This window comes from Papio anubis, chromosome 1 (assembly GCF_008728515.1).
Source record: "Papio anubis isolate 15944 chromosome 1, Panubis1.0, whole genome shotgun sequence".
NCBI classification, from domain to species: Eukaryota; Metazoa; Chordata; class Mammalia; order Primates; family Cercopithecidae; genus Papio; species Papio anubis.
The window spans coordinates 60,994,511-61,019,382 of NC_044976.1; the positions used below are offsets into that span (position 1 = coordinate 60,994,511).

General features: G+C 34.6%; 1 protein-coding gene across 1 annotated transcript in view; it reads right to left on the reverse strand.

Moving 5' to 3' along the window:
• Nucleotides 1–24,872, reverse strand: part of DOCK7 (dedicator of cytokinesis 7) — a 223,319-nt gene that overhangs the window by 151,348 nt on the left and 47,099 nt on the right. The window contains exons 8-14 of the mRNA XM_031664896.1: nt 23,259–23,325; nt 21,630–21,779; nt 20,329–20,409; nt 18,120–18,285; nt 11,829–11,971; nt 7,120–7,213; nt 5,920–6,082 (exon numbers count right to left, since the gene is read on the reverse strand). Coding sequence (XP_031520756.1) covers nt 5,920–6,082; nt 7,120–7,213; nt 11,829–11,971; nt 18,120–18,285; nt 20,329–20,409; nt 21,630–21,779; nt 23,259–23,325 — 864 coding nt within the window. The remainder of the gene's footprint in view (nt 1–5,919; nt 6,083–7,119; nt 7,214–11,828; nt 11,972–18,119; nt 18,286–20,328; nt 20,410–21,629; nt 21,780–23,258; nt 23,326–24,872) is intronic.

Genomic DNA, 24,872 nt, shown 5'->3' on the forward strand with positions numbered 1-24,872 from the left:
TTTACAATCCTCTCAAGTTTCTTACTAAAACTAAATACAATATGCAAATATTTTCTTAAAACACACATGAACAATGCTTAAATTCCTAGTTTTTTCAGATATAAATTTGAACCCTCTGGAACTTCAGCTTTGTCATCTATAAAATAAGGATAACCATATTGGTTCTGTGCAGGCTGCTATCAGAGTTAATAAGATAATGGCCATATATAAACTAAAAGGAGCCCTAGTGTCAACTTTATCTTCCTTTTTTAAACATTATTCACTGGGAAAATGTGTACACAAATATTTGTATAGTGACCACTGGTATGTATTATCAGAAATTATGGCTTATCCTAAAACATTCCTGAGAAGGCAAAAAGAATCCAAATGAACTAAAAGATTATCATTACCATGATCCAGCACAACCATTCAGTTAGCAAATATTTATGGAAATGTCTGTAAATTGTTGATGATATTTGTATATTAGCTGTTAGCTGCTGAGGTTGTCATACATCCCTCTTTGTCAATCCAAAACTATTTCTATCTATGCTAGGTTTTCTAGATACGCTAAAGGTTTTTTTAAAAAATAAACTATCAGTTCCTAAACATATAAGCTGTCCATGAGACCAAGTTTTTCTAACAACATCAAATAGAGTAAACAACCTTTAATGATTTGGTTTTAAGGTCCCATGGACATTGATGGTTTAAGTAATAATATAAAGCAGGGCAATATTGACTCTGATAACTTCCCTTTTAAAATAATTCTCTTATCCAATTATATCCCAAATGCCTAGTACCCTCATGCTTTTCAAACCAATCTCTCTCAAGTTGTATAGTGCATGAGTAAATGTAATCTAATCAAGCCAAAAACAATAACAACTTCCATTGAGCATTTAATATGTACTGCATTACTTTGTGTCATGTACTTTACATGTATTTAATCCTCATAGATTTCTAAGATATAGGTACCTTTATTATACCCATGTTAAAGGAAGGAAAAATCATTCCTCAGTTTTAAATACAGTAAGTCCTCACTTAATATCATACATACTGTGACACTGGATAATGTTCTTGGAAACTGTGACTTTAAGAGAAGGACTTTAAGGACCATGTGCAGCAGATTTTTGAATATCATTTTGTTCAGCATTGTTTTGTTGTAACATTGATGAGAAAAAAAATGGTTTTGTCACGTCATTTAGCTTAATATCTTAGTTTCCAAGAACCTATTAACAATTTTAAGTGAGAACTTATCGTAATTCTTAAAAATGAAACATGGTTACAAAAAATTGGTTACAAGAGCCCATCTCCCAATTTTTCATAAGCTACACATATAGTCATACCATTTCAAGTAACACAAAAATTGTTTCTTTATGTAATTTGGAGATCGATTATTTTTAAAAGGGAATAGTCAACTTTATAATCATATTTTTTTAAAGAAACTATTTGGCAAAAAAAGTAACAACAGGAAAAAAGTCAACAAAGTATAGTAATCACAATTCTACTTCTGAATTTTCATGTTGTATCTAATTTTCTCTACTTCGCTGAGGACACTCTTATAGTAGAAAATTATTAATCTCTTTCTTAAACAAAATAATGCATCCTTTTTGCTCCAACAGCTCTCACTGGTACATGCCACTAACAGAGAGCACTAAGACCATTTCCATAAACTAAGAAACTTAGTACCCTTGACATTCTATATCACATTTCATCAATGTCTGTTAACAGATTAAAGCATTTTATATAAGTTCTTTATAAACTGTACATAAGGAGGAATAAGGTTATGTAAGACCCTAATTTGAAATCAATTCATTTTGATGAAAAACATTAAAGCCTAAATCAGTATTCATGTTCAATAAATGTTAAATAGGCGTAACTCTAATGTTTATGATGAGCTTAGCAAGTTCTATTACTCTCTGGAAATAAACTGCTCACTCATGAGAGAAAAATGGTTATTCTATAAACATTTAATGAATCCTTTTTTAAAAGCTTCTTGCCTACAATATTATTTTTACTAATAATGTCTGGAATGAGTATTAACTCTGTAATTAACAGAATGTTTAGATACAGTCCAAACTAAAGGCACTGAGATACATTAAATGATCTCTCAACATCATTCTCAAATTAATATGCTATAATTCATTTTTATACTTGAAAAATTTAACTCCCAGAATAGAAACTAATTATAGTTTTTGGACTATCAGTTAGCCTTACTAATACTAACCACTTCAAGTGATAAAGCATTCCACCCTAAAAACAAAAAGCAAACCCAAATAAACAAATGATCTTAAACAAGCATTAATACATGTTTACATAATTTCCATTAAACTCAAAAAGCAAAACCATACTAACTTATAATTTATAAAATCCCCTTAAATCATTCAATGTATGAACTTTTTATCTCCTCCAGAAGAGGATGTTACATTAAAACTGGATACATCCTTAAGAGAAAACAAGGTGCTACCTTATTTGGCAACGTATCTTCTCACGTGGTATGAGCGCATTACTCGATTCCCATTCAAGTTCTGTAACATGTCTAAATTATCTATATTGGCCCTATTTTCCATTAATTCACAGACAAGATACCCTAGAATCCATTTATATCAAGTGTTTCACTTACATCAATTGTAAGACATTAAAAAATATTAAGCAAATATAAATAATGGTGTAGATTTTGAGGCTAATGTAAGATAAAGGTGTTCTGGTTAGTTTTAATAAAAAAATAGCAAACAATTCTCTACCAGTAAGAAATTTTATTTTTATTCAAATTACATATAATTATGAATGCTAGATGTCCTACCATACCAAAGGATGAAGAACACAGAAAATGAAATAAGAAGGTTTGGGTTCAAGTCCAAATAAGTCTCTTAATTCAGCCTTCTGTCAGTGTAGAAGTGGAGATAATAATACTGCCAGAATTACATAATGTATAAGATTTCTATGAGACTGAATAAACTAATTTAAATGAAATTGTATTCTATAAAGCACTAAATAAATGTCATCATATCAATATGTCAATATGAAATCGCAGAACACCAATGATAAAGAAAGTAATTCAAAAAGTCTTAGGGAAAAATAAGACACAAAACATTAGCAATCAGTATAATATTGGACTACTCAAGGGCACTACTTAAAGCCAGAAGACAGTAGTTATATTTTCAAAATTATGATAGAAAATGACATAGAATTTATAATTTTTTACCCGGCAAAACTAGTAATTTGAGAGTAAAGGTAAAATAAAGATAACGTCAGACATAAAAGAAAATTTACCTCCCATACATCCTACTTAAGAAAGATACAAATCGGCCGGGCGCGGTGGCTCAAGCCTGTAATCCCAGCACTTTGGGAGGCCGAGATGGGCGGATCACGAGGTCAGGAGATCGAGACCATCCTGGCTAACATGGTGAAACCCCGTCTCTACTAAAAAATACAAAAAAAAAAAAAAAAAAAAAACTAGCCGGGCGAGGTGGCGGGCGCCTGTAGTCCCAGCTACTCGGGAGGCTGAGGCAGGAGAATGGCATGAACCCGAGAGGCGGAGCTTGCAGTGAGCCGAGATCCCGCCACTGCACTCCAGCCTGAGTGACAGAGCGAGACTCCGTCTCAAAAAAAAAAAAAGATACAAAAGATACAAAAGCCTTTCAGTGAAATGAGTAAACTAAGGAAAATATATGAAAAATAAGGACTCTATTGCAAAAAAAAAAAAAAAAAAATGCAAAGAAAATTTCCAGGATAATAGTAAATAGGCTCTAAGATGACAATTGTACAGTAAGCCTAAAAAGCCTACAAAACTTCCTCTGCAAGGGAGGAAATAGTTGATTATTGATGTATTTCACTGCACTATAAGAAGTTTTACAGAGAGTTTTAGCGCTAACACATAGAAAAGGAGCCAAATCATGCAGTGTCTTATAGACTATTAGAAAAAATTCATTCTTTTTCTGCTTGTAATAGAAACACTGGAAGATTTCAGACAAAGGAATGAATGATTTGATTTACAATTTTCAAAGAATTATCTGGCTGGCTGTAATATTGAGAAGTGACTGAGACAGAAGTAGAAATAAGATAGCCAAATTAGAAAGGATAGCAAAATTCGAGATCAGAGGCTGTCCAATATTGTAGCCTTTAGCCTCAGGTTATTAAGCACTTGAAATGTGGCTCATCTGAATTGAAATGTGTTTTAAGTATAAAATACACACCAGATTTTGAAGTTAGCAGAAGAGAAAAGAAGTAAAATATCTCAATAATTCTTAACATTTATTACATGTTGAAATGATACTACTTTAGATACACTGGTTTAGATGACATGTATGATTAAAATTAACTTTACCTGTTTCTTTTTTTAAAGTAGCAATTACAAAGTTTTAAATTGCAAATGTGGTTCCCATTATATTTCTGTTTGGCAGTGCTGATCTAGATGGTGACAGACTAGAAGTTTTAAAAGGTGGAAGCAGTAAGCAGTACAGACCAGGATATATTTTGAACGTAGAGCCTATTAACTTGTCGGCTAAATAAATGTGAGGGGTAAGGAAAGGAAAGAAATCATAATAATTCCAAAAATTTTGTCCTCAGGAACTCAGTAAATGGTGGTAAAAATATACCAGGATGGCGAAGTCTAGGATGAAATCTAAAATTCTGTTTTAGAATCTTATACCTGAGCTGCCCTGTTGAATATCCCAACAGACATGTCAAGTTCTGGTCTCAGCACTCACAAGCAAAGGGTATATCATTCATAAGGAGTACATGCAAATGGCACCCCCAGAGTTACCTAATGTTCAGCCTGAAAAGTTATATCTGACAACTTCATGTCAAGTATTCTCTAGATAGCATATACTCAACAAATATTGTTGATTGATTAGAACATAATGCAGGCCGGGCACGGTGGCTCACACCTGTAATCCCAGCACTTTGGGAGGCCGAGGCGGGCGGATCACGAGGTCAGGAGATCGAGACCATCCTGGCTAACACGGTGAAACTCCGTCTCTACTAAAAATACAAAAAATTAGCCGGGCGTGGTTGCGGGCGCAGTTGCGGGCGCCTGTAGTCCCAGCTACTCAGGAGGCTGAGGCAGGAGAATGGCGTGAACCCGGCAGGCAGAGCTTGCAGTGAGCTGAGATCACGCCACTGCACTCCAGCCTGGGCGACAGAGCAAGACTCTGTCTCAGAAAAAAAAAAAAAGAACATAATGCAGGCACATAAATTTGATTCTTGTGTAATGCTAGACTCTGCTACTAAAAACATTTGAGAAAACATAGTAATTAGGAGTTCAAATGTTTTAACCTAAGAGCCCAGGAATCAAATCCCATCATCACCACGCTAAGGCGTGATGCTCAGCAAAATGTTTAACCTTTCTAACCCTCGGTTTACTCGCCTCTAAAATAAAGCTAAAATTCACCTCAAATAATGAGGATTAAATAAGACTAAAAAAGATAAAGCATGTAAGGTAATTAACATTATACCTGACAGACAGAAAGCCTTAATACGTGAAAACTACTAATAAAATTGTGCAGTTGGCCGGGCGCGGTGGCTCAAGCCTGTAATCCCAGCACTTTGGGAGGCCGAGGCGGGCGGATCACGAGGTCAGGAGATCGAGACCATCCTGGCTAACATGGTGAAACCCCGTCTCTACTAAAAATACAAAAAACTAGCCGGGCGTGGTGGCGGGCGCCTGTAGTCCCAGCTACTCGGAGGCTGAGGCAGGAGAATGGCCTGAACCTGGGAGGCAGAGCTTGCAGTGAGCCGAGATCGTGCCACTGCACTCCAGCCTGGGTGACACAGCGCGAGACTCCGTCTCAAAAAAAAAAAAAAAAAAAAAAAATTGTGCAGTAAGAGATAGAGTTAAGTAACAAAACTACTTAAGATTTTTGGAGAGTTTTATTTTTGTTATACTTTAGTATTTTAGAATATACAGTATCTTCTATCAGAATTCTCCAAATTAAAATCTCTTACCTGTAAGTAGTGTTTGGAACATAAACATCCCTTGCAGGAAACTCTAAGATTTCTCTGGTAGGTCTAACTCTACTGTCAGGGTAAAGTTTCACTTGAAGCAGCTCCGGAGTTAGGCAATAATGGGGATTTTCAGGTGCGGGAGAAATGTCTATCTTGAGCTGAGCTGCAAATTATATATTAAAAAACAATGTAAACAAAATTTTAAAACTCCATGTTAAACATGTTTTTGAAAGGACTTAGACCCTATTTTTGCAAGAAGTCTGGGAAGAATATTACAGAAACCAAATTTCTATTATTATCATCTCACACCTCTGAATCATTTCATTTTCCAAAGTCTCAAACTTAAAAATTACTGAATCAGACATAAATGCATGTAAAATAATAAATGCTTATTAAATAAATGAATGGGAATGAAGGAAGGAAGAAGCAAAAATAGAAAAAAAAAAAAACAGGGATCTGGCATACAAACAAGCTAAGTCATTTCAAAGGTTAAATGACTTAGTTTTGAGTTAGCAAACTTCAAGACATTTTTACTCTGGAATGGTTTGCTCCAACCACAATATAAATCTATTTTTAAAATATTTACCATTCTATTACCATTCTAGAAAATAATTTTAAGCCATGATATTATTAATCACACTCACTTTAGTACAGTAATTCCCCCCCAATACCTGCTGGGGATATATTTTAAGATCCAACCCCCAGTGGATGCCTGAAACTGCAGAGAGTACCCAACCTTATAGATACTGTTTTTTCCTATACATACATGCCTACAATAAAGTTAAATTTATAAATTAGGCAAAGTAAGAGATTAATAACCCTAACTCATAATAAAACACAGCAATTATAATATACTATAATAAATGTTATATGAATGTGGTCTCTTTCTCTCTCTCCCTCTCTCCAAATACCTTAATATTTTCACACTGTGGTTGACTACAGGTAACTGAAACTAAAGAAAGTGAAACAACAGGTAAGTGGGGACTACTGTACTCAAAGTACCAAAGATGTTGAATCCTGCATCCAAACTGTCAGATCACACGATAGTTAATAAAGTGAAGAAGACTGACAGGCATTGAGCATAGAAAAATGTCTGAGCCAGATAAATTAAAAAAAAAAAAAGAATACATAATTATAAGCAATACAACATACTAGTGATAAGAATAGCTGGAATCATTTCTACTCAACATTTTAAAATACCTGTAATAGGTCTTAGTCGCCGTAAGACAGAAGATGGCCTTCTCATATCAGCAAGGAATTTGTAGAGATCTTCATCACTTAAGCGGTCTCCTTCCTGATGTCAATGATAGAGGAAAAAGTATTTGATAAAACAAATATAACTGGGCACAGTGGCTCACATCTGTAATCCTAGCACTTTGGGAGGCCGAGGCAGGCAGATCATCTGAGGTCAGGAGTTCAAAACCAGCCTGGTCAACATGGTAAAACTCCATCTCTACTAAAAATACAAAAACAATTAGCCAGGCATGGTGGCACGTGTCTGTAGTTCCAGCTACATGGGAGGCTGAGGCAGGACAATCACTTGAACCCAGGAGACAGAGACTGCAGTAAGCTAAGATCGTGTCACTGCACTCTAGCTGGGGTGATGGAGCAAGACTCTGTCTCAAAAAAAAAAAAAAAATATATATATATATAGTAGATGAAAAATAAATTTACAGTTTGTTAGTAAGCATACCCTTATGCCTACAATGTAGTCAGAATTAAAAATAAAATTAAAATAATTATGATTATAAATATATCAGTTTATTTCCTTTTTTATGCTTCCAAATTTTACTAAGATTTAATAATACTATTATCTTTTTTCTTATCTATATTCCATTATCCATGCTTATAAAGTATTACAAAATACTCTCAAATATAGAAAACAAATACAAGTTAGAGATAGATGAAAAGGAGAAGAGCAAAATAAGAATACAGACATAAAACAGAATCAAAAAGCAAACTAATATAAAAATACTTGAGTCTCATAAATATATTACTCTTGAGTTCATATTTGTGTTTTCAACTTTATATCACAAATTTCTCCAATGCAAAATCTGCAGCACTGGCTAAGGTGAAGAAGAAGGAGGAAGAAAGGAGGAAAAGAGAGGAAGAAGAGGGAGGGAGGAATTAGATAAGGGAGGGAGGGGGAGAAGGAGGAGAAAAAAACTACTGTTAAGGAAAATCACAACTATTCTGATACTAAGGACAGAAAGAAAACTCCAAAAGGACTTCAACCAGTATGAAAAGAGACCTCAAAAAAAAAAAAAAAAAAAAATTGCCCATAGCTGATTAACACAAATGCTCAGTTTAGTGTTAATTTTTTTTCTTCTTACAATTAAAATAGCTAGGGTTTTTATTATTTTATTGAAGAGTCAGTCTTTAGATTTGATTAATCCAAGCTTCCTGCTTTGACATTTTATTGTTTTATGCATATATCATACATTGTTCTTTTATCTTATTTGGTAATGAATATATTTAAGGCTACTTTATTACTGTTAACTCACCTTGAGCCACAACCCATTCGTTTTTCATCATTATATTCTAAACAAGGATATAGAATTGATCTTCTTTTATCCCATTATTTAGAAAAAATAATTTTTAATTTCTAAGTGGTTATAGTTTTTTATTAATAACTTTAAAAGTTTTTAGTTTTACTGGGTTATGGTTAGAAAATTTGACTTTACAAGGTTTCTTCAGTGGCCCAATATAACTAATTATTGTAAATGTTCCATCAGTTGACGAAAAAGTATATTCTTTCCTTGTGCATACAGAAATAATACAAATTTTTTTTAGACCAAGGTGCCAACACATGAAATTAATATAGATCTTTAAATGGTCCTTATTCATAATATATTCAGATTATCTCTAGTCTTCATTATTCTATTTCGCCCATTAAATTATATTTTCTCTTTTGGTACTTAAATTATATTACTGGTCTCCATTCTTTACTCCCTGTTTCCATGCCTTTTTGGTGAGTGAAGCACAATTCCCTCCCTAGGCTTGGCCAAATGCCTTGCTTTGCCAATAAGCAAACATGATGCAAACAGAGGCTTGAAAAACATTTGCACAATTTAGTTTGCTCTCTCTCTTGAACTTTTGTCACAGCTATGAGAACATGACCAAGCTAGCCTGCTAGGAGATGAGGGTAGAATTTGAGAGACATGTCAAAGAGTCGAGTCATTTCTATCTTCCCAGTAGAAGTCAGCCTATATTAGCTGATCTCAGCCAACCTCCAAACTTGTGATTGAGCCTAGTTCATTGGAGCAGTCTCGCTGATACCCTTTCCTCTACATTAGTTGTTTATTGTCCTGTACCACTGAAAAAAATAGATAACTTACATATCTGTCAACAAATAGAACAAATGTATTCAAAACTATTGTGTGGGTTTTTGCTTTTAAATATCTATGTGTTTCTAATAATTTTGACTTCACACATTTTATTTATTTATTTATTTTGAGACAAGACTTCACTTTGTCACCCAGACTGTAATGCAGTGGCATTATAATTGCTCACTGCAGCCTCAACCTCCTGGGCTCAAGAAAGTCTTCCCTCTTAGCCTCCCAAGTAGCTGGAACTACAGGTATGCGCCAATACGCCCAGCTAATATTTTTCATTTTTATAGAAACAAGGTCTCACCATGTTGCCCAGGCTGGCCTCAAACTCCTGGGCTCAAGCGACCCTCCAGCCTTGGCCTCCTAAAGGGCTGGAATTACGGGCATGAGCCAGCATGCCTGGCCAACACATTTTAAATCTGTACGTAAACACTAATGATTACTATATCCCTACTGTAGACAGTAATCTCTCATAAATGAAAAAGGAAAAATTGCCTTCTGTGTCTCATTTAGGGAAAAATCTATGCCTTGAATTCTACTTAATTAAAATGGTAATCTCTTTTTTTAACTTAATTTGCATTTGCCTGATGCATAATTTTCTAGCTACTTAAAAATACTTACAAAAATAGTATATGCTCATGGTTAAAAATTTTTAATACATAACTGTATTAAACAGTTTCTGTACTGTAAACATTTTCCACTGCTCCATGTTTCCAGCAATCATTTATTTTTAAGTTTTCACAATCATTTTGTGCTACTTCACAGTTATAGTAACAGTATTCAAAACAGCATCCAGAACATAGTGACGAATGCTCAAAAAATACTTGTTGGATAAATAGACAGGGGGTGGATGGCTTATTGATTTAAGCTTACAATACCAATTTATTGATAAATAACAGGCTAAAGAAATGAAAAGAAAGCTGTGGAAGGAAATACCAGCAGAAGTAGTATAGTAGCTGAAGAAGTAGAAAGAGGGGGAAGTAACATACCTGCAAGGTTGTGTCACTGTAGCAAATCTACTGCCCCATTTCCATAGCTATATCTGGTCTATCACTTTATGCAAGTGTAGTCTTCTCTAGACTCTCTTTTATTACTGTCCATAATAAAAAGACCAATACCATTTGAGACATTTATCACTGGCTTTTTTTCCTGAGTTTCTCAGAGCAGCTGCCTGTGAATACTACTGATATGTAACAGTGAAGGGGACTTCAAGTAGATTGCTACCTGTCTTTTTGAGTTCCATTCAATTGAGGTCTACCCTCGATTCTTGCCCTCTCAAGTTATGAGATATCAGTAAGCCAGGATTTCCTCTTCTTACTCAGAATAACATCTCAGAAAAAGGAATTTTGAAGGAACTATTAGCATTTTCCCTTAATCCACTCCAAATCACATACTACTCCAGTTTGTTACGTGAATACAAATTTTCTCCCCATTCCTATATGGTTCTAGTCACCTAGTCACTTACAACAAAGACTTTCAAAATTTTCTGATCTTAATTCATGACACAGAATCCATTTTACATCAAAATCTAGGACATACATATACACACGTATATGCTCATACAAAAGGGGGAGGGGGGAAACGACTCCCTTAAGTAATATTTAACCTTACTACATGCAATGCACTATTTTTTCTATTCTACTCATGTTTTATTTTCTTTTTTAACCTGGGTGTTATCTACTAAGCCGATTTTCATTATCATTAAGAATCATGACTGGCACTGGAAAAACACAGATTTGATTCATGGTTAAAAGTGAAGGGAACAGGTTTGCAAAGAGTAAAAACATCTTTGGTAGAGAACATCTCGGATCTATACATTAACCTCTAAAAACAACCCTGACCTCACTTTAGTACAAAATGCACTACTAGGGCCTGAAAGTTTTATTTCATATATTATGAATACAGTAGTTTAGGCCAGAAATTGTGGGGAAGACATGCAGGTCACAGACTCATTCTCATAAAGAAAATTCATAAACAACCAATGTTTAAGAAAAGTCACACTATTAACAATTTGGAAACCGGATACAGGCTGGATATGGTGGCTCACACCTGTAATCCCAGCACTTTGGGAGGCCAAGGCAGGCGGATCGCCTGAGGTCAGGAGTTCAAGACCAGCCTGGCCAACATGGCATAACCCTGTCTCTAATAAAAAATAAAAAATTAGTTGGGAATGGTGGGCACCTGTAATTCCAGCTACTCAGGAGGCTGAGGCAGGGAGAACTGCTTGAACCCGGGGGGCGGAGGTTGCAGTGAGCTGAGATCGTGCCACTGTAATCCAGTTTGGGCAACACAGCGAGACTCCGTCGCAAAAAAAAACAGGATACAAATATGAAAGATGGATTTTGATGCATTATTAGTCATGGCCAACATTTCAACATTTAAATAAATATAATGCTAAAATAATAGGAACAATATAAATCATTTCTCATTCTTACAGTTGCTTTTATTATTTTTAAAGTTTTTAAGTTTCCTGGAATCACCCTCGCATACATGTACAGTACAATTACTACCTTTCTGAAACTAAAAAAAAATCATGCACAAACATCTCCCCAAAATTCCTACATGACAGAACAATACCTGCTTAAAAAAGTTTGTCACTGTGAGAGTAGCTGGTCGAAAGCTCGTCAAGTTACAAGCATCATCTCCACTTGTCGTCCTTTCAAGTGATCGTCTGCCAACAATACTAGAATTCCTCCTCTCTGACCAAGACCCTTTTCGTTCTATAAAAGAATTAAAAACAAAAAAATATTCATTTTCACAAAATTTAAATTTTGTTTTAAAGTAGCTTTCCAAACACAAGGAAGAATCTATTAAATTGAAAATTACCCACCCAACATATCAAGCATAGTAGGAGAATTTGCTTTTGGAGAGATTAGTAACAAAGTACCTAAATCTTCTGGTTGTCTTTTTATAACATCACAAATGTAAAAATAAGCTTCTAACATGCAAAGATCTATGGGCATGACCAATGATGAGCCATGAAGAGCAGCTATAGAGGAAGTATGTATTTACTATAAAATATTTACCACAAGGGAAATTTTAGTCATCATTAATCGTCCCTCAGTCTTAGCTCTTTGGTTTGAAAGAAAATTGTAAGATAACTTGTATTCAAAGTACTTGCAAGATCATCCTATTTTTTAAAACCAATAGAACTAGACTGAAGATTAAAAAGGAAATAGAATACTTGCACAAAACTATAAACAAACTAGACCTAATGGACATTTACTCTACACTACACTACACTACACTAAGCAAGAGCAGAATACACATTCTTCTCAAGCACTTAAAGAATATTCTATAAAACAGTCTATATACTAAGCCATAAAACAAGATACAATACAGTCAAAGAGATTAAAATCATACAAAATACGTTCTCCAACAACAGAAGAATTAAACTATAAATCAATAACAGAAGAAAATTTGGGGGATTCACAAATGTGTGTAAGTATAATAGCACATTTAAAAAATAGCTAATGGAAAAAGGAATAACAGAAATTAGAAAGTATTTAAGAGGTATGAAAATGCAAAAACAACATACCAAAGCAGTGCTGGGGGGAGGATTTACAGCTATTAATGTCTATTTTAAAAATAACTATCTCAAATCAGTAATATAACCTCAGACTTCAACAAACCTCAAAAGAAGAGAAACTAAATCCGAAGCCAGCAGAAGGCTACAAAAGAGACAACCACAGAGTGGAAATAAGGAAAATAGAAACTATAAAAACCACAAAGAAAAATCAATTAAACCAAAAACTGTTTCTTCAAAAAGATAAACCTGACAAATCTTTCGCTAAAATGATGAAAAAAAAAAAGAAGACTCAAATTACTAAAATCAGGAATGAAATCAGAGATATCATTTACTGACTTTACGGAGTAAAAGGAATAAAGGAATATACAGCAATACTATGAACAACTGTACGCCAACACTTAGATTAGCTACCAACTAGATAACTTTGATGAAACGGACAAATTTCTAGAAAGATACAAAGCATTTATACTAAAACTGACTCAAGATGAAAGAAAATATGAATAGACCCAAAACAAGTAAAGAGATCGAATTAGTAATGAAAAAACTTACCACAAAGAAAAGACCAGGCCATGACAGGTTCACTGGTGAATTCTTCCAAACTTTCAAAGAATTAATACCAATCCTTCAAAAACTCTTCCAAAAAAACGGAAGGAACACTTCACAACTCATTCTATGAGGCCAGTATTACCCTGATACCAAAACCAGACAGAGGCATCAAAAGAAAGAAAAACTACAGACTAATACACCTTATGAATATAGATGCAAAAATCCTAAACAAAATACTAGCAAACAGACTCCAACAACACATAAAAAAGATTACATGCCATGACCAAGCAAGACTTTTCCCAGGAATTTAAGGTTAATGTAACATCCAAAAACCACATCATTTGATGGAACACCATATTAAAAGGATACAGGACAAATAATTTTAATAGAGGAAGAAAAAGTATTTTACAAAATCTAATAGACTTTCATGATAAAAACACTTTTAAAAATTAGGAATAGAAGAGAATCTCCTCAATCTACCAAAATACATCTATGAAAAGCCAACAGCAAATATCATACTTGATGGTGAAAGACTGAATGCATTTTCCCTAAAGTCAAGAATGAGACAAGGATATCTACTCTTGTCATTTCTAAAACATTGCAGAAGAGGTTCTAATAAAGACAGAAAAGAAAAAGAAATAAAAGGCACCCAGACTGAAAAAGAAAAGTGAAACTCTTTTTATTTGCAGATGACATGATTTTGTATACAGAAAATCCTAAAAAATCTGGGGAAAAAAATGAACAATAACAATTGGAATTTAGTAAACAAATTCAAAAAGGTTTCAGAGTACAAGATCAATATACAAAAGTCAATTTTATTTCTATACACTAGAAATGGACATTCTGAAGACAGAATTAAGAAAACAATTCCATTTAAAATATTATCAAGAAACGATAAAATACTAAGGTATAAATTTAACGAAAAGGACTTGTACACTGAAAATGACACAACACTGAAAAAAATGAAAAAGATTTAAATAAATGAAAAAATTTCATGTTCATAGATTCAAAGATTTAAAATTGTTAAAATGGCAACAATCTATAAATTGACTTAAGAGATTCAAAGTCAACCCTATCAAAATCCCAGATGCCTTTGTGCACAAACTAACAGCTGGTCCTAAATTTATATAAAAATAAAAGAAACCTGGCTGGGCGCGGTGGCTCAAATCTGTAATCCCAGCACTTTGGGAGGCCGAGACGGGCGGATCACGAGGTCAGGAGATAGAGACCATCCTGGCTAACACGGTGAAACCCCGTCTCTACTAAAAAATACAAAAAACTAGCCGGGCGAGGTGGCAGGCACCTGTAGTCCCAGCTACATGGGAGGCTGAGGCAGGAGAATGGCGTAAACCCGGGAGGCGGAGCTTGCAGTGAGCTGAGATCCGGCCACTGCACTCCAGCCTGGGCGACAGAGCAAGACTCCATCTCAAAAATAAAATAAAATAAAAGAAACCCAAAATTTTCAAAACAAATCTTGAAACAGGATAAAAGTTGGAAGACCCACTCTTTCCAATTTCAACACTTACTTCAAAGGTAAAGTAATTCGGTATAGCAGCAGTCCCCAACCTTTCTGGCACCAAAGACTGGTTTCACGGAAGAAAATTTTTCCACACATGGGGGTAGGGGGATCATTTCAGGATGATTCAAGCACATTACATTTATCATTAGAGTCCCATAAGGTGCACGTAACCTAGATCCCTTGCATGTACAGTTCACAATAGGGTTCACATTCCTAACAGAATCTAATGCCACTGCTGATCTGAGAGGAGGCAGAGCTCAGGCGATAATGCTGGCTCAGCCGCTGCTCACCTATTGCTCTACGGCCCGGATCCTAAGAGGCCACACACAGGTACCTGTCTGCCACCTGGGGGTTAGGAACCCCTGTGGTACAGCATTGGCAAATATATCAATGGAATGGAATTGAGAGTCCAGAAATAAACCCCACATGAATGGTCAATTGACTTTCAATAAGGGATCTAAGACAATTCAACGGGGAAAGAATAGCCTTTTTAATAAATGGTGCTGAAACAACTGGATATCCACATAAAAAAATGAAACTGGACACCTACCTCATAATATACAAATATTAACTCAAAATGGATTATTAGAAACCTAAATGTAACAGCTTAAACTATAAAACTCTTACAAGAATACATACAAGTAAATTTTGATTCGTATTTCATAATGGTTTCTTAGATAAAACACCAAAAGCACAGTGACAAAAGAAAAAAATAGAAAAATGTAACTTCATCAAAATTTAAAACTTCTGTGCTACAAACAATACCATCAAGAAAAGTGAACTCACAGACTAGGAGAAAATATTTGCTATCATGTATTAGGTAAGGAATTTTCATCCTGAACATATAAAGAACTCCTACAACTCAATGCCAAGAAGGTTAAAACCCCATTTAAAAAATAGGCATTAACTATTCATAAATAATAAAAAGACCAAAAGCCATTAAAAACAGAGCAAAGGTTAAAAATACCTATTTTTCCAAGAAAGATACACAAATAGCCAATACACACAAACGATGCTTAATATAGCTAGTGATGAAGAAAAGGTAAATCCAAACTACAATGAGTACCACTTCACTTGCACCAGAATGACGATAATCAAAGAGCAGATAATATGTTATATTGGTAAAGATATGGCAAAACTGGAACCTTCATACATTAGTGGAATGCTAGTGCAATTTTTGAAGGTGCAGCCAAATTGGAAAACAGTGTGGCAGTCCTTCAAAAGATTAAGCACAGAATTATCATATGACCCAGAAATTTCACTCGTAGCTATATGTCTACATACCTAAGAAAAAAACAATGCCCACACAAAAGCTTGTACATGACGTTTCAACACTATGAAACATTATTCATAATAAACTAAAAGTAGAAAACAACCCAAATCAACTGATAAATAAATACAGCATATCAATACAACAGACTATCATTTGGCAATGAAAAGAAATAATACCAATACATGGTATGACAAGGATGAACCTTAAAAACATTATGATAAGTGGAAGAAGCTAGCCACAAAAGACTACATATTATACAACTCAATTTGTATGAAATGTCTGGCATAGACAAATCTATAGAGACAGACTATATATTAAACGTTGTTTAGGGACAGGTTGGAAGACTGGGGGAATGAGGAGTGACTATTGCTAATGGGTACAAAAGTGTTCCAAGATGGGTACAGAAGTATTCTGTAGTAGTGGTTGCAGAACCCTATGAATATACCAAGAAAACACCGTACAGTAAGTCCTCATTTAACATCATGGATCAGTTCTTCGAAACTGTGACTTTAAGCAATACGTTGTATAACAAATCAATTTTACCATATGTTAATTGATAAAAGCAAGAGTTAAGTCCCTACAGCATATTTCTGGTCACAAAAACTTCATCAAACTTCTAAATAAATACTCAAAACACTTCTAATATTAAACATTCAAATAAATGTGCACTATATATATATTTAAGAAAGATTAATTAAAAATAAGTAGGATAATTATTTACCCAATTATCCCAGTTCAGGGTCACAAGTGGCCAAAGCCTGTTCCAGCAGCTCAGGAAAGAAGGCAGTGTATGGCAAATGCACCTGACAGCGGTAACTTAAGCAAACCCCGAGAATGACTCTATGGTCTAAAAAGAATGTGTATTCGGAGTTTCGAGCTAAGGAACCTGGAGTGGCCAGACTTGACGATTCATTCCTTATCTATGAGGATAAAGACATCTGAACCTCTAGCCCATCCAGTGAAATCTAGGCCATACACGGAACCAAGGTCCTTTGTTTTGAGTTAAATGAGGGTTTTCAGGTGGAAGTTACTAGGGGGAGGATGCTAAGGGAAAATGCTACATAAATTGCATGCTTTTTCAAGTGGCTGTGGTTTTCTGTCCAGCTCGCAACTCTGTATGTAAGTTCCCTCAGTAAACCCTAGGTCTCATTCTCTGGCTCCCCATCTCTTCTTCAGCCTCTCTGATACGATGCAATACATACCGAAGTCAATAGGGGTCCAGCATGACAGGCAGGAACCTGTCCTGGACAGGATGCTATTCCCTCACAGGTGTACTCACACACACACACCCACATTACCTTATGCTGCTACCACTTAGACATGCCAGTTCACCTCATGCGCACAGCTTTGGGATGTGGGAGGAAATGAGTACCCAAAAATCCACACACACACGGGGAGAACATGCAAACTCTACACAGACAGTAGCCCCAGACAGGAATCAATTCTTTTCCTTATCAACATCATAAAAAAATCAAAAACAAAATGAGATATTTGAAGATCTATTGTATTGTACAATTTAAATTGGTGACTTATACGGTATGTGAATTCTATCTTAATAATGGTGTTAAATGAGAAAAAGGCAAAAAGGCAAAAAAAGAAAATTCTTTTTATGCAATATTACATTGCAGAGTCTACAAATGAAACAAGCTTATGTAAGAAAAAAGAGGCCAGGCGTCATGGCTCATGTCTATAATCCCAGCACTTTGGGAGGCCAAGGCAGGCGGATTATTTGAGGTCAGGAGTTCAAGACCAGTCTGGCCAACATGGTGAAACCCCATCTCTACTAAAAATACAAAAATTAGCCAGGCGTGGTAGCGCACATCTGTAATCCCAGCTACTTGGGAGGCTGAGGCAGGAGAATTGCTTGAACCCAGGTGGCAAAGGTTGCAGTGAGCTGAGATCGTGCCACTGCACTCCAGTCTAGGCCATAGAGCGAGACTCCATCTCAAAAAAAAATTAAAAAGTAAACATTTAGAAATGTTTTGTATAAAACACTCTTACCTCCAGTACTGATTTCTACTTCTGTAGAATCTCTTTCCAAACTCCCAGCACTGCTAACAATATTCATTAAATGAATTGCAGTCCAAGCAAAAGGCATGCGATATTTCCCAAGTCTTTGGCAAAACTGATCTGCTTGACTCTTCAGTTTCTCCAGTTTTTCTTTATTCTGCAAAACAGAACTTTATATATTATATGATTATTCTTGAAAGATACCCATTAAAGGCTATTTCATACTACATAAAGGAAAAGGATGAGAAGTCTCAATTCCCAGCAGAGATGAAAAAAAAATCTGTACCTTACAGAGATCAAGTATTAGTGTAATATCTTAAGCAGTGAACAAACTCAACGTATTCTACAAATGTACGTGCAGAGCAGGTCTTGAAATTTCTGTTTGTGATTATGTTATTCTGGGGAGAAGACAGCAAGTACCAAACAGGTATCATGTATTGCAAGTATTTGTTTTAGGAAGGAAGCATAACCATGGTCTAGTCAGCAACTGGGAACTACAAAATATTCTAGGTTACAATTTGTTAAATTTTGTTACTCTATAAAAGATAGAAGTAGCTGAGCAAATTTGAAATAGTCCCTAACTTATAACAACCATGAGTTAAGAGTGGGGAAGCACGAATAGGCCAATGATAAACAAGCTCAGAGTTGTAACAAAAGAAGGAAAGTAAAAAGTATTAGAAGAAGACCAAACACTGGAAAAAGACTAATGGTCCAAATATTTAATAGTTCAAGCATATCTGGAAGACATCTTGAGGCTAGCTCAACTTTTAGGCTACTCCTGAAACAAATATAAAGGTGGCCTGCAAAAGCCACTCAACACTCTTAAGACTGAAAACCTATACTACCTCTCTCATATACTCTTTGCAGATGGGATGTTGAACTATACACTAATGACAGTGTCCTACCTTGGGACTAAGGGCTAGAAAAAGATGAACCAATAACTAAATGATAGCACTATTTATTACTATCTATATTATACCTCTAAAACAGTTCTTGTTTTAAGTATACTTCAAGTATATTTAATTCTATCAGTGTATGTAAATATAAGCAAAGAGTGGAATAAGCTGCTAGTATATTTAAGAGCACTATGTAACAGAGCAAATTTAATATGTAAAATGACAACCTGGGGACAGCCAGAATACTATACTTTAACCATGAGTTCAGCCAGGTAATCAAGGATCAAGAAAAAAATATCATGTGCTCAGATCTACAGAAAAAGCTCAGTTCTTGTTCTGAATCTTGGGAAAACAGCAAAACATTTTCTGGGTTTGGGTTGCTTACCTAGTATTCCTCAAGCATACTTCTCCAGGAAGTTCCAGTATTAAATCTTGTGTTCAAAGATCCAAAGATCGCTTGTATTCTTGTAACTAACACATAGTATCTGAAATTTGTTATCAATTATCCAACCTTTTTTTTGCTTTTATAAGTTTATACATATTCTAGAACTTAAGCTGGGCGTGGTGGCTCACGCCTGTAATCCCAGCACTTTGGGAGGCTGAGGCAGGTGGATCACTTGAGTTCAGGAGTTCAAGACCAGCTTGGCCAACATGGTAAAACCCCGTCTCTACTAAAAATACAAAAATTAGCTGGGTGTGGTGGCACATGCCTGTAATTCCAGCTACTCGGGAGGTTGAGGCAGGAGAATCGCTTGAACCTAGGAAGCAGAGGTTGCGGTGGGCCAAGATCGCGCCACCGGACTACAGCCTGGGTGACAGAGCAAGACTCTGTCTCAAAAGAAAAAAAAATCTAGAAATTAACCATCTGATGGCAAAAAAAAAAAAAAAAGCTGTATTTTCTTTTCTTTAAGACTATTATATTTTTACTATATTCCTTAATAATCTGCAGTCAGATGGAAGCCAAGAATATTTCTATTTTGCTAGGAAAATTTCTATCAATATCACTATTTTATAAATAAAGAAAACCTTTCATTATTTAGGAGTTACACTGAATTAATTTAGTTCTCTCCATGAAGAAAAAAATTTAAAGAATCAGTTAGTTTTGAGATAGAAGAGATTTTTAAAGAATACCACAGCATATGACACAGGCTAGCTGACAAATGAAATAAAGAAGAAAGGAAGATAGGAAGCAGGCCAACAGAAAAAAAAATAGTACTAGTAAAATTCTTTAATTTGCTTTGTATACTATCCTCCCAAATTACAATAGTAATAATGTGGGGGAAATGAGAAGCATGACATTCTACCTTGGTGGCATCTGCTTCTTTGAAAATCATATATGGTTCTGCACACTCTCCAATGTCTCCTTGCTGTAGGACTTTTTCTAGCTGTCAAAGGCAAAAAAAAGTTAAGATTAAGCTTTTAAAAGCCTGAAATTCAAGGATGGTTCAATATATGAAAATCAATATAACACATTAACAGAATGACAGAAAAAAATATATGACATCTCAATTGCTGTAGAACAAACATTAGACAAAATTCAGTACCCTTTCATGGCAGAAACACTCAACAAACTAGTAATGCAAAGAAACCACCTCAACATAATAAAGGGCCATATATGAAAAGCCCACAGTTAACATCATACTCAACAGTTAAAGACTGAAAGCTTTACCTCTAACATCATGAATGAAACAAGAATGCCCACCTTAGCCTCACCTATTCAGCATAGTAATGGAAGCCCAAGCCTGAGAACTAAACAAGAAAAATACGTAAAGCATCTGAATTGGAAAGGAAGAAGTGAAATTATCTCTGCAAATGCTATGATCTTTTAAGTAGAAAACTTTAAAGATGCCACAAAAAAAAAACTGTTAGAACTAATAAATGAATTCAACAAAGTTACAGCATACAAAATCTACATACTAGCAATGAGGAATTGAAAAAGGAAATTAAAAAAAATATATCACTTATAATACCATCAAAAAGAGTAAGATATTTACAAATAAACTTAACCAAGGAAGTAAAAGATCTACGTACACTGAAGACTATAAAACATTGCTGAGACAAATTAAACTAGACACAAATAAATGAAAAGAAATTCTGTGTTCATGGATTGAAAAGATTTGATATCATTAAGATGTGAATACTACCCAAAGCAATCTATAAATTTAATGCAATCCCTATCAAAATCTCAATGATTTTTTTTTGCAGAAATAGAAAAACCTATCCTAGAATTCACAGGGAATCTCAAGAGACCCTGAATAATCAAAACAAATTTAGGTAAAAAGAAGAAAGTTGAAAGTCTCATACTTCTTGATATGAAAATTTATTTAAAAACTACAATAATCAAAACAGATACGAGATACACACACACACACACACACACACACACACACATTCCTATTAGTTCAGTTTCACTGGAGAAGTCTAATAAAGAGTTCAAGAAAAATTAGGTAGCACCTACAGTGTATGTCCAATACTGTGTTACAGAATATCAACATGAAAAAAAAATAAGTAAAGGCTAAATCTTTGCCCTTGAAAAGTTTATAATACTGACAGACAAGTATACAGACACTACAAAATAAACAAATATATTTAACATTATTCTCACCTTTATTACAAGAAAAACATCTTGGGAAGGATAAGTGATAGAAAAAATTGCTGATCTTGCCAGGGTGGTAATGGCAGCAGGTGGTACATGTGGACGTAACAACCCTTTCATCTGCTCAGAATTAAGGTCAAAATAAAAGTTTTCTGAAATCTAAAAAATATCAATATGTTAAACTTCAAAATCTGTACATTTTACAGTGTCTATTTCTTAAATTAAAGTTGCTTCTGCTACTTGCTTTTAGAACTCGTTCAATGAAACAATAACCTGTTTTCAATTACAGTAATTATAATAAGAAAACATTTAATCTTAATAAATTAAATTTCTATTTTCTTTTTAAAAACATTCATGTTAAATAATTCTCAAAAAAATCATTACTTATTTATCTACAGATAGTAGGATATTATACTCTAATATTAAGCTTATATTTCACTGAGACCAATCTTTACATACCTAAATCAAAGTAAAAGAAGTCTAAAAGCTATTTGGAAAATACAATAAGCATATTCTAAACAACCATATTCCAAATTCTTTTAATTAGAGGAGGGGGATCAAGGTCAGGAGATTGAGACCATCTTGGCCAAAATGGGGAAACCCCGTCTCTATTAAAATACAAAAAATTAGTCAGGCATGGTGGCAAAGCCTGTAGTCCCAGCTACTCAGGAGGCTGAGCCAGGGGAATCACTTGAATCTGGGAGGTAGACGTTGCGGTGAGTTGAGACCACGCCACTACACTCCAGCCTGGTGACAGAGCAAGACTTCATCTCAGAAAAAAAAAGTAACCTCTAATAAAGTACACAAAGATATTATCATTGAGATGATGGATTCCAAATTGAGTTTTTAAAAAAATTATGAATAATATCTCAGCAGTTTCGAGTTAGCAAATAAAAGTTGCTAGAGCAGAATTCCATTAAAGAAATCCATAATATGTCTTGTGTTGGCAGCAGAAGTCACTGAGGGCACTTCAAGTTTCCTTTTTTCTTTTTGTAATTTTAAATTGTTTTTAGTAGCAATGCGGGGGGGTCTCACTACGTTGCCCAGGCCGGTCTTGAACTCCTGGCCTCAACCAGTCCTCCTACTTTGGCCTTCCAAAGTGCTGCAATTACAGATGTGAGCCACAAGCACCCAGTCAGCACTTCAAGTTTCTACTACATATTAGTCTTAGAATATTAAATTAAGAAATGTTGTAAAATAACCTTCCAAAAAGTTAAATTTAATGATTATATGATGGTAAAACTAAGAGCATTAAAACAGAATATGTAAAACACACAAAAATGGTCTTTTAGTTGGTGAGAAATTGAAAATCATGTCAATAAAAATTCACAGTCATTGTCATTCCTATCGTTAGGTACTGCTTGCCAAAAGTGCTTTTCTTGTATTGTCTTTTCTATTTCTTAAAGTTGCTTTTGCTATTTACGTTTAGAATTCTTTCAGTGAAACAATAACCTGTTTTCAATTACAGTAATTTATAATAAAAAAATATTTAACTAGTCCTAATAAATTAAATTTCTATTTCCTTTTTAAAAAGATCTACGTTTAACAATTCTCAAAAAAACCAATCTTACAAAACAAAACAGGTTTCCAAAACCAATGATTATGACAAATGACTATGGTCAAATTATATAATTTTACCTTTTTCTTTTCCTTGACATCATATAAAGCCAAACTTGCAAAAATGGGTTCAATTTCAATTTCAAACCTTTATGAAGAAAAAGGATAAAATAATTTAAAAATAAATACAAAAACACAGTTGGAGAGAAATTGATTCCAAAACTACATTACCACAATACCTGGCACTTTTCCACACCTGTGCCTTTGCCTATATTAAAACTTCTTCCTGAAATACACTCTTCTATGCATATCGTTGAGTCTAAATCAACCTTATCTTCTCTAGTTAATCCTAATTAATTTATCCAGCTACAAATAAACTCAAACTGCCTAAAAGCCTAATGACATATTATGTCCATTCTGAGTCACTAATCACTTTCTAACACGGTCATTTATATATGTATATATGTTCATTTTTAAATACGTTTTAAAAATAAAAGCCTAATGTTTTCTTTTTCAGATTATAAATAATATATTCAAGGCAAAAATCTTAGAAAACACATCAGAATATTCAGAGGAAAACAGGAGCATCCAAAGAATCATAATTAACAGTTTAATGCCCAATCCATCTAGACTCTATGCACAAATGCACTTGTCAAACAAATTTTTTTAAACAAAGAGTGTCACAGTATACATAACACTTTGTAGTCTGCTTTTTTAACTTAACATTTTATGGACAAATTTTCACATTACATATATCGTTCTTACCATCATTTTTAATGCTTGCATAGTAATTCCCATTGTATGAATATGGCAAAATTGTATACTTGAGATGTCTAATTCATTTCTAAGAACAATGACTTACATACAGTAAACATCTAGTAAATATTTGTTGAATGAAATAATATATAACATGAGGTTAACTAAAACTCTAGAGTAGAGGTTCTCAACGAAGGACACTTTTGCCCCTAAGGGAACATTTGGCAATACCTACGTACATTTTTGGTTATGGAAACTACAGGAGTATTACTGTCACTTAGCAGTTAGAAGTTGGAGATGGAACTGAACATCCTATACTGTACAGGAAAGTCCCTGACAACAAACAACCATCTAGACAAAAATGTCAATAGTGCTGACATTGTAATAACCCTGCTCCACATTGCATATTTTTGTATTAAAAGAGAATTGAGGACCTTGTAGAAAATACACAACATATTTACATTAGGGTGAGAGTTTAATAAAGGGCCATTTACAAAGATTTGGACAGGATCTTGAGAAAACAACTACAGAGAGTGCCATTCCCTGGGGCTATCAAAAGCAAGAGTCATTACCAACCACAGACCTAAAAGAGAACATGGAAGTAATAACCAAAAATTAGAAAGGATAACTATACCAAAGATCCGTCACAGAAACTGGCCTTGGAAAGAAAGAGGCAACAGATCTAAGTGACTCAGCAGGGAAGGAGACCTCACTCTCTTCTGCCCTCTAACTTCCTGCTGATACATCCCTTAGTAAAACCCAAATACAAGTCAAATGAAAAGAGATCTCGGTGATCCTGTCCACATGTGTCAACCTCTACAAAACCTACTCTGCATCCTTTTGACACTGTCAGTCCATTTATTTTGGCCAATCCAGTAAATAAGTGGTATCCCACTGGATTTTTCATGGGAATCTTTTCGTCCAGTAAATAAGTGGTGT